Below are 13,369 nucleotides of genomic sequence, written 5' to 3'. Positions count from 1 at the left end.
GTAGTCGAAAGATACAAAAGATGAACGTTCGTAATTCTACCTATAGAATTTAAAAAATTATTATACATAAAAGACCTAGGCAATCAAATAATACGTACAACTAGTAGATATATGCACGGTGAAATTACTTTGTGCACGTGTGTGTAAGCTCGGTACGCTTTTGTTTATAGAGTGCTCATGCATTATAAAACGTATGCCAAAAGACAAAAGTTCAAAAAATATACTGCAATTTTTTCAGATTTTTTTTTCAGTGTTTCCTGCGTAAACGGTCCATGGTTATTTACCAAAAATTAAAAAGGATGTTGCTAAATAATTATGTTCGTACATGAGCGCGCGCGCATACGCGTTGCATTAATATTATTTATTGAGAAGCTTGATATTTTCGGACAAAATTAAAAGGAGATAATTTTAATCGCAATTAAGAACTATAACATACGTGATTGTTAACAAAAATAGAAATATTATTCGAAAACACGATCGCAAAAGGTTTCGCATAAAATGATTTAAACATCAAAGCAATCTATTTATCTTTTAAACATAAAAATGTAAATAGTATGTATGCATTTTTCGTTGGGTTCACAGGAATGGTCTTACTATTTAAATCGTATATTTGTGTGCTTTCGGAGAAAAGAAATTTGTACTAGTATATCACAAGTACATTAGTTTTCGAGCATATCCTTAAAGTTACGAATCTGCCCTTCAACCTCACGAATAGTTCGATAACAAAACGTCTAAATTATGAAGCAGTTTATCGTGGCACGAACTCGTGAACGCGTCAAAGTAATAGCGTGGCGCACGATATCCATATTTTCTCTTTTTCATTTTTGTTCTTTTCCCTTTTTTTTTTCTTTTTCTTTTTTGTGGAACTTCAGCACACGTATAGAATATAATTCTTGAAGAAGAAAGGATGAAGGTGCAAATGAAGAGTCTCGCGTGTAACTCGAAAAGAAAATGGAAGTGAAACCTAGAGACATCGAGCTCGTAACGCGTTCAATTTCAAAAGAGAAGAAGCGACGATTTTCAAATAGAAATGCTCGCAATGCTTGCTAGGTGCACGCTGACTCGTCCGCTAATAAATTTCCACAGGCGAATAAATTAAGCGGAGGTAGAGAAAGAAGAGGACGGTTTGACGTGGTAGGATGGAACAAGGATAGAGGATGAGAAAGAGCGACGTCAGCGTCGCAAATCGCCATGGCAGATGGACGTAACTACCCTCTCAACGTCGGCCTCGCGTAAAACTCGCGTCCTCTCGAGACGCGAGAAGTCTTCTTGCACAGTTTAGATACGTCATTTTCACGTTTCCACAATCCAGTTAATACTTATTTCCTTATTCATTTATTTACTTACAAAGAGTGATGTACACTTTCATATCAAATTATGAGATGTAGGTATAAAATATAATTAATGCAGATAATATTTAAAATATAAAATTAAAATTAGTTTATAAAGGAAATTAGTATGTTGCAAAGTTATCAACGAATTAAAGAAAAAAAAGTCGATCGTGTTATTGATATAATAGTTGTAAGCGCATTTCTGATTTATACAATTAGGGTATACAATTTGTGAACAAAGCTACAAAAGAGGAGAGAAAGAGAGAGAGAGAGCGAGGATAGAAGAAAGGAGTAAGTGGACAGTGTATAGAGAGAAACCACGAGGTGAGACAAGGTGAACCAATTTCAGAGAAGTGGCTACTGGCTAATGGCAATTAGGGTCGTACGAGTGGCTGGTTGTGGCAGCGCATAAGCATGGTCTGGAATTTAGGAGGCCCACCGCTCGACGGCCGGTGTGGTATTACGAATGATCGGCATTCGCTAGCTCGTCTATTCCCGTGGGATCGATGCGAGTGACTAAATTCCTTTCAAGTTCCTTCACGTACAATGATCTTCCTACAAAGTCATACGCGCGCGTTTATGATATGCACAATACTCTGATATTGAACATTGACTCTATAGAAGATACGCACCAAAAATAAACAAATGCATTAAATTAAAAAAAAAAAAAGAAAATAAATTGGCAAGAATAAATACTACAAAATAGATAAAGTGTAGATTTATAAGTTTCGATGGAGCGGAAGGAAAAGAAGTCAAAGCTGAAGATCAAAGTAAAGATTCTCGATAGGATAAAGAATGAAGGAGGAAGAGAAATAGATGAACTAAGGGCGAACTTTCGTGATGGAGCAAAAAGAAATAATTAAGAGAAGAAGATCGTGCAGCATGGAATTTAAAAGACTCATTCATCTAACGTAAGTATATCTAATACTTAGTTACGCCGAAGCAGCTCGCTTTCTCGCCCATCACACTTTTACCCTCTTTTACCCTCCTTCATTCTCCCTTACTTTCGTTCGAGCATACAGTAGTAGTTCATTTAAGTAGGCCATAATCGTCTCGAAATAGCATTCTTAATACCAAGAGCAACAGGGAAATCTTGCGTAGATTATTCCTCGAAGATGTCATATATTATGCGAGCTTTGTAATTTTTAATTTATAATTTTACTTTATAATCTCGACGATGATTATATCGACCGTGATTATGAATATGGGCCAATATGTACTATAATCCATAAGATTATTGATTTTCTTTTGGAGAAATAATTTTTATAAACAATATTTTTATATTTAACGAATTGTTTATAACAAATTGTTAAATAATTATTATATATATGATGCAAAACCAAAGAAAAAAATTATATTTTTGAAATATATGAAAATTTATTAATAAAAATACTTATAACTAATTGTTTATAATAAATTATTAATAACAATATAATAAGAAGATAGAAAAATCTATTTTTTTGTTCAATCTTTTTAAGATTTTTAATTTTGGAGATATTTCCATGTCAATGAGTATAAATAAAAAACAGATATAAGTATCAACTGATTTGTATAATTGTTTCAAAGAAGTGTATTGATATCGTGATCTACATAAATTTTAAAAATTTTCATAACTCGCAACTGTATACGATAAGAATATTTTTTTTACTATTACTATAGCATTAGATGTCTAAACGAATTATGAATAGCAATATTTCAGAAGGCGATATCTTTGAAACGGAAAGTCATAAAAATATGGAACAAGATCATTTTATTAAAGAAAATGCTTTTCTTTTATTTGTCTACCCAGATCCTATCTATATAATAAGATCGATTTCATCGATCTCGCATAGGAACGTATTTTGTAAATAGGTATATGTTATATATATTCAATAGATTTCAAAAACTTATTTTTTCGAAGCTTAATCTTTCCATACTTTTATATAGGATTTTTTGATAATGATATAACTGTAAAAACAAAGACATTTTTTTTAGAACGATACCATCGCTTTTAATAGTAATGAAAAGTACAAAATACGTCTTTATGTCATCTACAATAAAAGGAAAAAGCAATTTGACGTTTTGTCCAAATAACTCGCAATTTCCACGGATAAGCGTTTGGTATTACGAAGAAGAAAGAGAAAGAGAAAGAGAAAGAGAGAGGATTGAACGGGATTAGTTCGAAAGCGAGGCGATTCATCTAACTTTGTTAAAGTTGTACCGTTCGCTCTTCGCAAAATTTCCCGTTTACAAGGAAGCTCGAAAGTAGTTAACTGAGAACAATATATATTTCGTGGCGTTGCGTCCCGCGATAATGCCCGTTTATTAAGAACTTTTGCGATAACTCCTTTTTCACGTTTGTTTACCTTCGAGCTGTTTCTTCTTGCGAAGAAGGCGGATAGTAAAAATAGAAAGAACCAGACTAAACTCCTTTAGTATCTATAGTAAAACAATTAGTAAATTGTATTTCAAATTTTACTTGTCAATAAATACATTCGCAGTTTGTAATTAATAAAAAACAGAAAGAAAAAATAAACGATTAAACTCAAGTGTCGAACAAAAAATCGTTCTATTGAAAAACATTTGAACAAATGTCTATAGTAAATTGTCGTGTAATAACATGACTGCTATGTTTTCATTTCTTTTATCGTACGTTCCTTCTGTTATGTTTACAACCATTTAGTAGGAGAGTCACATTTAGTTAGTCTCATTTAGAACGTAGGAGAGTTAACATCGTGCCGAGAGCAAGGTATTACGATAAATTTTAGTCTTTGTTTTATCTCTTATCAAATCTCTATAAAGTAAAGTATTATTTTACATATTCCATGTTGTTTAAAACAACATGTTAATCAAGATTAATATTAATTATATAAAAATTCAATACGATTAATACGTGATTATATACATAAAAGAATTTCAAGGATGTATCGATTGTAAGGACTAACAAATTCTATTGTATAAAGTAAAAATCATCTTTCATTTGCAGTGAAGCCGATGCATGTTCAAATATTAACGAAAGAGGAACGAGTTTCGGCGGAGAAGAACTACAAGGTGGAATGTACAACAACCGGATCGAGACCCACAGCGGTGATTACTTGGTGGAAAGCGAACAGACCGATTAAGAAGATGGCGCAGAGTGTAAGTCCTCCTTTTTTCATCCACCTTATAGTTTTATGAAAGTTTAGTGAAATCGGGGTGATCTATCGCTTTGTAATAATCAACATCGCTTGATTTCGTTCAAAACAATGCCTTCGAGCTCTGTAAATGCGACTCATCTTTACTCTCTCTCTCTCTCTCTCTCTCTCTCTCTTTCTCTCTCTCTTTCTCTCTCTTTCTCCTTCTTCTTTCAGCAAAGTTCGAAAGTTCATCCTCATCTTCCATCTTCCTTTCTAGTTTTCAAGACGATCTTCCATCACATCCTTCGCGTCCTCCTTCTCCTCCTCCTCCTCTTCCTCCTCCTCCTTTTCCTTCTCTTTCCTTAGTGTGTTGATCTCCGGAGTGTTAGACTCGTGAAGAAGTTGTTTTTCGTTTTTATTAAGGTGTCCCACCAACTCGATATAGTCGTTTCAAGCGTTGAATCGCGAAAACGGTTAGAGGAGAGGAGGAAGCAAAGGACGAGGGAAATTCTTGAAACCACCGGCGTCCTCTAAAATTCTTTATACTTTTCAGGGATTCCAACCAAAGTTCGGGCGACTGCGGTTATTTCGTTTTTCTCTCAACAACCTCCTTTTCCTTCTTCGTCTTTTACCCATCCAAGTTCTTCTTCTTCTTCTCCTTCCTTCCTTCCTTCCTTCCTTTTTTTCTTTTTTACTTCTACTTCGTTTTCTGACCTTTGAAGTTCGACTCGAACTCGCCTTCTCGCGCGAGGTGACAGAGAAGAACGCGAAAATTCGCAAGTTATCCTGCGGATTCCTTCTTTAAAGACGAACTTTCTTGTTGCGTCTATTTTCTTCTTTTATTTTTGTTTCCTCTTTTTTCTCCTTCTCTCTCTCTCTCTCTCTCTCTCTCTCTTTCTTTCTCTCTCCTTCTCCCTTTCTCTCTCTATTTTTCGTATTTACATTTCATATGTATTATTTACATATCATATTTATTAGCGTATTGCAACGTTTACTTCGTAATCAACTTCGACGTAGATGAGAATCTATTGTAGAGTTTATCTATTGTTTTTCATCTGTCATTATACTCGATTATTATCCTAGAAGCACGAACGTAATTCAAAATTTTATTCGATACGTCCGTGCGACTATCTTGCAAGAAATTATAGCGTATTACGTATCCGCTCTGTTATTACGAAATCTTAACTCGCATAATGAGGTGTAAAATTGCATCACGCGAGATCCTCGTCGATTTTCCAAGAGAAGCGAGCAATGGCAGCGTGCAAAGCGTTCGCCATCTAATTCGTTGTAAGTCGTTTATTCTTCCATCGGCATTGAGCATTATTTCTACGTAAAGAAACTTTCATAATATCCATCGTTCTTTCCGAAGATAATAGTGAAATCGCACTATGTACAAAGATATTTAGAATTATGTGACATTAATTCTAAATTTTTCCATGAAAATCCTAATCGAAGTTTGAAGATATTCTTATATAAATAATTTTCTAAATAAATATAAATACTATTTTATCTCGATGGCAATATACATCGTATATGGATTGAGAAGAGAGGATGAGAGAGACAGAGAGAGAGAGAGAGAGGGAGGGAGAAGAAGAGAGAGGGGAAGTGAACGATGACGTCCTCAAATGGATTCTATCGGTAAATATCTATCGTATCGCTTTGAGACAAATCGAAAGTTCAGCGCTGTACTAGTTTACAAAAGAAGGAAAAAAAAGAGAAACAAGACTAACCTAAAGAGATGTAGGTGGGTGAGGGTAGGTGAAAGACAGGAACGGAGAGAGAAAGAGAGTGGTGCACGACATTCATCCTGACGAACCATTACTTCCATTCATCGCGTTTTCTATGTATGCAGATACGTAGCCTTTCCCGATATTCATGCCCGTCGGCGCTATCATTAAAATGACATCGTGGAAAACGAAGGAGAGAAAAAGAGAGAAAGAGAGAGAGAGAGAGAGAGAGAGAGAGAGAGAGAGAGAGAGAGATAGAGAGATAGATAGATAGATAAAAAGCGAGATAGAAAGAGAGTAAAGTCAGCGACCTGTCCCTACTATATCTCCCTTTTTCGTATTGTATTCATTTTCAGTCCTTTTCATCGTAAATATCGAGAGAAAATTCTCATTGCATTCGCGAATACGTATGCTACGATCTCCAAGTCGATGTTTTTCTGTATCTTTCTTTCCTTTTTTTTTTCTTATCAATCGGAATTAACTTTGAAATTCGCAAGATAGAACGGTCTTCCAAGAAAAATCGTTGTTCTAATGGAAAACGTTATATGATATCGCATTTTTTGTTTACTCAATTATATCGTAGTATCCTCTGGACAACAATCACACTATGAGCGTCCTGAGCTTCGTACCGAGTATCGATGACGACGGGAAGTATCTAACTTGCCGTGCTGAGAACCCGTTGATTCCCGACAGTGCTATGGAGGACAAGTGGCGATTGGAGGTGCACTATCAACCGGTGGTGACTTTGAGGATGGGAGAGACACTTAATCCAGATGACATCAAAGAGGGTGACGACGTGTACTTCGAGTGCATAGTGAAAGCGAATCCTAAAGTGTACAAACTCGCCTGGTTCAAAGACGTAAGTACAAACTGCAACATCATGAACGTTATCGTTTTCTAAAGCTTTGGCAGGAAACGAACAAGAATTATTCATTTCAGACATTAGTCGTTTAAAATAGTTCTATTGTTCGTTCATGTCGTTGAACTTAGCACTGCTATTTTCGGATTTCGTAAAAGTAAATTTGATATGAAAGAGTAAAAATTGTATAGACTTGTACTGTTTTCCATTCCACATAAAAAAATATCAATTTTTTTAACTTATCTTTCTCTTAAAAAGATATTATTAAAATTATTATTTGCGACACAAAGAAGCAAGCATCAACAAGAAGCAAGTAAAACTCAATAGAATATTTAATCTTTTTATTATTTTTTTTTTAAATTTCGAAGATGTAATTAACTTCATGGGCATTTTTCGTTCCATTAATTTCATTTTTTAGTTTTTTCCTTTATTTTATTTTCGCCCAATGAATTCTACGTTTTATTCCTTAGGGAATTTAATTTCTCGTAGATCGAAGAGAATCTCGTTTGTGGAAATGGTTTGTTAGCCCCATTTTTACTTTTTTAGGAAAGAGTCAAGCTTTTGTAGTCGTAAAATTGATTAATTTTCTCGACTGCGACCATTGGTTAACTCAAAGAGCATACTAACTCTTGCTACTTCTGTACTTTTAGGGTAAAGAGTTGAAGAACAATGCTACGGCCGGCGTCATTCTCAGCGACCACTCGTTGGTGCTTCGAGGCTTAACTCGACATTCTGCCGGTGACTATACCTGTCTGGCCGCAAATAGCGAGGGCAAGACTGCTAGTAATCCTGTGACTCTTCAAATAATGTGTGAGTCGATTGAAGCTTTATTATTTTACGTATCGATAGATAACTACTCATGGCGAATTTCACAAAATATCCCGATTTCTATGCATGAAAAAGAATATGTTATTTCCAGCGTAGGTAGAAAAAAAAATTTCTAGCTGATTTTCAAAATGGCATAGAGAGGAGATGGATTTTTTCTTGGTATGAATTATCTCTATAATTCGAAAGTTTTATTTTTTCGCAGTATTATCGATCTTAACGAATTCGAATAATTCGATAAATTTTGTTAGTTAAAAAATAAAGAAAATAAAATTCATAATTAAACAAATTTACCAATAAAGAGAATGAACAATCATTATACGAATAATTCTGTAAAAATATGAAATAACATAAAGAGAAGAAAATATTGAAATCTTATCAATAACAAACGCTCAACCAAATGTAACCAATTTACAAACGATCAAGTTACACGATTAACCATAAATATTTTCATGTCGATACGAACAGAATATTCATTTTATTTCGTCGTGTAACACTCTCGAGCAATTACGGTTAAGGCGTTCGCCGTCGTTGGGAAAGCATTTCTCTAATTTGGCCATTCTCACCGAACGCCTCGACTCCTCGTTAATTACTTAATCGATGGCAAGCAACTCTCCAGGAGAGTGTGCGTCGAGGAAACGAGAAGAGAGACTCCAAGTTGGCATGTGTGTGTATGTGTGAAAGAGAGAGAGAAAGAGAGACAGATAGAGAGAGAGAGAGAGAGAGAGAGAGAGACAGAGAGAGTGAGAGTATAGCCAAGGGAATAGGAAAGGCCAAAGGGTCACCGGAGAATGGGAGAAAGACGGCTAGGAGGATGGGTACGAAGATAGGGTGGATAGTTTTCTCTGAAACACAGAGCGGGTTATTCTATTAGAATGGTAGGTGGCCCCGGTGGTAGCTCGGCGTATCTGCATCTTGTAAATGACCTAAGAGGGAAGGAAGGACTGCGATGCATATTCAATGTATGGAAAGCGTAGCTGAATATTCATGTGTGGGTGAAGGTAGTCTGGCAATGTGCTAAGCTAGGACAGGGTCGGTGTGTGACGTGAGAGAAGAGAGTTAGAGAGAGCGAGAGAGAAAGAGAGAGAGAGAGAGAGAGAGAGAGAGAGAAAGAGTGAGACAGAGTGGCAGACAGAGATAGTCCAACACCTATATCGTTACTTTTCAACCCCTTCAACGCTGATATCAATTTCGATCGCCCTTCGATCATTATCTGCGCGTGTTTACGCCCTAGGTCGACCTTGTCTGCAGCACCAATCTTATCGCGTGACATCATCGCGGAAATAATAACGCGAAAAGAGTCCTAGATAGATTTCTAATCTTGAATGTTTTATTAAAAGTTTATCGTGAATAATATAGGGTATGAGAGATATAGATAAATGATGTTTTTAAGTGATATCAAATAAATAATAATATATTTAATTTAATACAATTTCACATTACTTTATATGTAATTATTAATACGATATTATATTACTCAGATAAGAAATTATAAATACTTGTAAGATAATTATAATATTTTAACTGACCTGACTTGAAGACACGTACCATTGCTAATTTATACATGAACATCTATCATTGTATTATTCATTTCATATGGTAATCTCAAAAATAATATCTAAACATTATTATTACATTCATTTCTTTTATCTTACATTAGGATATTTTTGAAACATCAGATCGAAGTAGCTAACAATTTAAATTAGAATAATTTAATTCATTGACTATTTGATATAAAATATTCATTTGCTGACGATTTAAAATTCGGAAGACCTGTACACTGTTAATGAATGGAATATTTAAGATCAAGATGAAAGTGAGTCGATATTTGATTAGATTGATAAAGTCGCTTTTCCTTCATCAGTGAAGATGGAAATGTGAACAATCTTGTGACATGCTTGATCTCCTACCGGTGCCGTCAATTTCTCTTATTAGCAATTAATATCACTAGGAAGATCAAATGCGGCAGATTGAAAGCATCACCCTGCCATGGCCCATATATACTAATATATATATGTACACGTATATACATACGTATTCGCGATTCTCGGCTTCTCCGCCAACGTAAATCATGTTCCCTGCCATTTGGGACTTCCGTATGCCGTGGCCTATCGCAAATACCGATGTCAAGGGAATTTCCTATTAGACGATCGATCGAACGAACCCGCCAGCTTCGACGCTTCTTCTTCCGTTTGATGGCATCCGATCTTATTCGAATCTCAAATACAAATTATGTTCACCAAGTTAAACGTTTTTACGCGTAAAACAAACATATCTTTTCCGAGGCTTGGTCTTATCAATTTCTTGATATAATATTATAATTCGAGAATTAATTAAATAGGTATACTGTGTATAAAAAGATACGTATATCTATTAGTTACTTTTTCTTTAAATCATTATGAATATAATCAAAGAAATGTAGTTAAAAGAATCGTTGAGTACCCTCCAAAACTTTTGTCCTAATTAATTGAGCCACGAGCTTCACGTCAGGATCTAAGTCAGTACAAAGCAATTTGCGCTTACGTGAGAAACGTGCTCGAGTGATAGATGATTGCCTCAGTAAGTGTCAAGCAGCGCAATTGACTAACGTGCAGTCGTGCCATATCTGTGACACATTGAACGGGTTACCGCTGCAATAGCTTAACTCGACTAGGTGAATACGGCAGCACGTCTGAACCGAGTGATTTACCCGTCGCACACCGTGCGATCCTATTTAAATTTCAATAATCGTGGACAATGGATTTACATAATCGTCCGTATTCCTTCGAGGTCTCGGATTTTCGTGAGAATATGGTTTATACCGTACAATGAGAGAATTCGATGACTGCATAGAAAATCAATATAGATATTAATAGATAGAGTAGTTTCTTGATACTTTATGTATTGACATCGTTTGGAATGAAGAATATACGATATTTTATGTCAATTAAGATAATTTCTATTAACGTTTACTTCCCTCCGTTCTAATAGTTCGAAACGAACGAATTATGAATAAACTTGATATTTCCCTTAACAAATTGTATGACACGGTATATATCTATATGTATATCTATTGGTTCGACGAGAATAAATATTATATTTTTACACATTAGAGCATTATGAATACTGTGTGTAAATTTAAGGAAGACATATTTATTCTTACATATACATATAAGTGTCATTATATTTGTAATACAAAAATTGAGAATAATTTAATTTTTCTTTGTCAGTTTATTTAAATCTTTATAAATTAAAATTTGTATCATCCAAATAAAAATTTGGTATGCTAATCGTATAGTAATAATAATAAAAAAAGAAGGAAAAGAATATAAGGAAAATTTTTAATTTATAGGAAAAAAAAAAAGAAAATTTTATCATTTGAAAATAAATGTCAAGCAATAAATTAAAACTTATATATTTTTAAATTTACGAAAGGAAACTACAACTCGTTACAGATACGCCGGTCTGCAAAGAGGGTAAAAGCGAGGTTGTGGTTGGTGCTCTCAAACAGGAAACAGTTTCTTTGGTTTGCGCTGTGGAGAGTCATCCACCACCGTTGACCTTTCATTGGACCTTTAATAATTCCGGAGAGTTGATGGAGATGCCACATTCGCGATACTCTCACGCATCAGTAGCCGGAACTCCGTCAGTTGTGGAGAGTCTGAAAGAATATCAACAATTTCACGGTTCGAGACTTAACTATACACCCACGACGGAAATGGATTACGGTACAGTCGCGTGTTGGGCTACTAACCAAGTCGGCAAGCAAAGATCAGCGTGCCTTTTTCAGGTAAGCTTCATTTCCTTTTCTCCATTTATTTAGTTGAATGCGATTTGATTTCTTTTTCTTTTCTTTCTACTCTTTTCCTGTTTGTGTTACGATAAGTATTCATCAAAATTATAATTTTCATTTTCTTCTATTCGAAATTTATCGCTGTGATCTAAAGAAAAGAAAGCTAAAAGTTGAATTCTATTCTTTACTTTTGTTAGATATTTTGTATTTCGACAATATTACTTCATACAGCAGGAATTTCTATGAAAAGCATTTGTCACAGTTTACATCCATTATCTCGTAAATAAAGCTCAGTACATATGATTGATAATGTTATTGATAGAATAAAATAATACATATATATGTATGTATATATATAACTATATAAATTAAATAAATAATATTTTATAAATCGAATAAATCTATGTTTCAATATTTATGTTTCAATATATTTAAATACTGTATCATTTTTCATTATCAAGATCACGTTCGTAATATCGAAGCTATAGCTTTAACTATGTTAGAGCTTTCAAAAGGAACTCGTAGATCGAGGTGAATCGATCTGACCTCTGGACAATTGTCTTCAGGTGATAGCGGCTGGTCGTCCCTATCCTCTACACAACTGCACTACTACGACGGAACTGTCAGCACCCTTGGGCGTGGAGGAGGTTGGCACGAAATCAGGAACTGGTCTGATCGTACGTTGCTTAGATGGTTACGACGGAGGCCTACCTATCCATAGCTATCAATTGGAGGTCGTAGCCGAAGAGGATGGAGCTTCGATTCTATTGAACAAAACAGTACAAGCCAATCCGAATGGAGCGATCTTTGAGGTCACTAGCCTTACGACCGGCAAAAGTTATCGTCTCTATCTCTACGCTATTAACGCCAAGGGTAGAAGCGATCCCACCATATTGGAACCTGTCACGCTTAAGGGCGTCGCCATGTACACAACTGGTAAATATTTTTTAATTTTATTTTCATCCGTACGTCAACACGTTGATGGTCATTCTATTTAAAGCGCAGATGATTCGTTTTATAATATTTAATTAGTTTCTTAGAAAAATAATAAGACAATGAATTTTTCTCGTATTTCGTTTTGAATAATATTAAAAATAAGCATCGTAATTCGATGAAAAGGTATGTTATGCCTGTTTGATACGTATTGATATTTTCTACAACTTTTACCAGATTTAAAATATCGATTTTTATTAAAAAAAATTCTTATGATTTCCGTATCTTGACAAGAATGCTCTTTACGAAACAACTACAATAAATGTTACATTAATTTCTTTCCTCTCCCAGGAAAAACTTAGGAACTTTTATTTGAAACATTTCTTTATAAAATCAGTAGGATCAGAGATATGTTGTTATATCGTTTAAAAATAGACACTCGGTTTATGAATTCATGAAAAATTCATTTATCTTTCAACCTGTTAAATATTTTAGTTCTGCCTGTATGTGTTTGTATATATAAATCGCTGGAAGTAAATTCTCACTGCAATTGGATTTTTTTTTTTTTTATTATATATCAAGTATGTATACGTATTGTATCGTGATATTGTAGGTATGTTTGTAAATGAATTCAAGAGATATAACCTACTTTTCAATATAAAGCTACCGATTAAATAATATAAACGAATCCATTAGCGTAAACTTTCGATCCTACGTTCGGGACAATCGTGACACGGCGATGTTTCAAGTTTAATAACTCCTCGAGAAACAATCTCGTTTCGTAGTCGCGTGTTATTTCGAAAGGAGGCGAGAACTTTTCTCGTTAT

General features: G+C 34.6%; 1 protein-coding gene across 4 annotated transcripts in view; it reads left to right on the top strand.

Annotated features, from left to right (window-relative positions):
- Window positions 1-13,369, top strand: part of LOC122629833 (nephrin-like) — a 95,598-nt gene that overhangs the window by 69,509 nt on the left and 12,720 nt on the right. For all 4 annotated transcript variants that reach the window (XM_043813662.1, XM_043813665.1, XM_043813664.1 and 1 more), the window contains 5 exons: window positions 4,297-4,448; window positions 6,737-7,012; window positions 7,663-7,822; window positions 11,272-11,606; window positions 12,176-12,545. In XM_043813662.1, the coding sequence (XP_043669597.1) occupies window positions 4,297-4,448; window positions 6,737-7,012; window positions 7,663-7,822; window positions 11,272-11,606; window positions 12,176-12,545 (1,293 nt within the window). The remainder of the gene's footprint in view (window positions 1-4,296; window positions 4,449-6,736; window positions 7,013-7,662; window positions 7,823-11,271; window positions 11,607-12,175; window positions 12,546-13,369) is intronic.

Source organism: Vespula pensylvanica, chromosome 6 (assembly GCF_014466175.1).
Source record: "Vespula pensylvanica isolate Volc-1 chromosome 6, ASM1446617v1, whole genome shotgun sequence".
In the NCBI taxonomy this organism is placed as follows: domain Eukaryota; kingdom Metazoa; phylum Arthropoda; class Insecta; order Hymenoptera; family Vespidae; genus Vespula; species Vespula pensylvanica.
The sequence above is the reverse complement of the archived record's forward strand: the minus strand, read 5'-3'. Positions and strand labels throughout refer to the sequence as shown.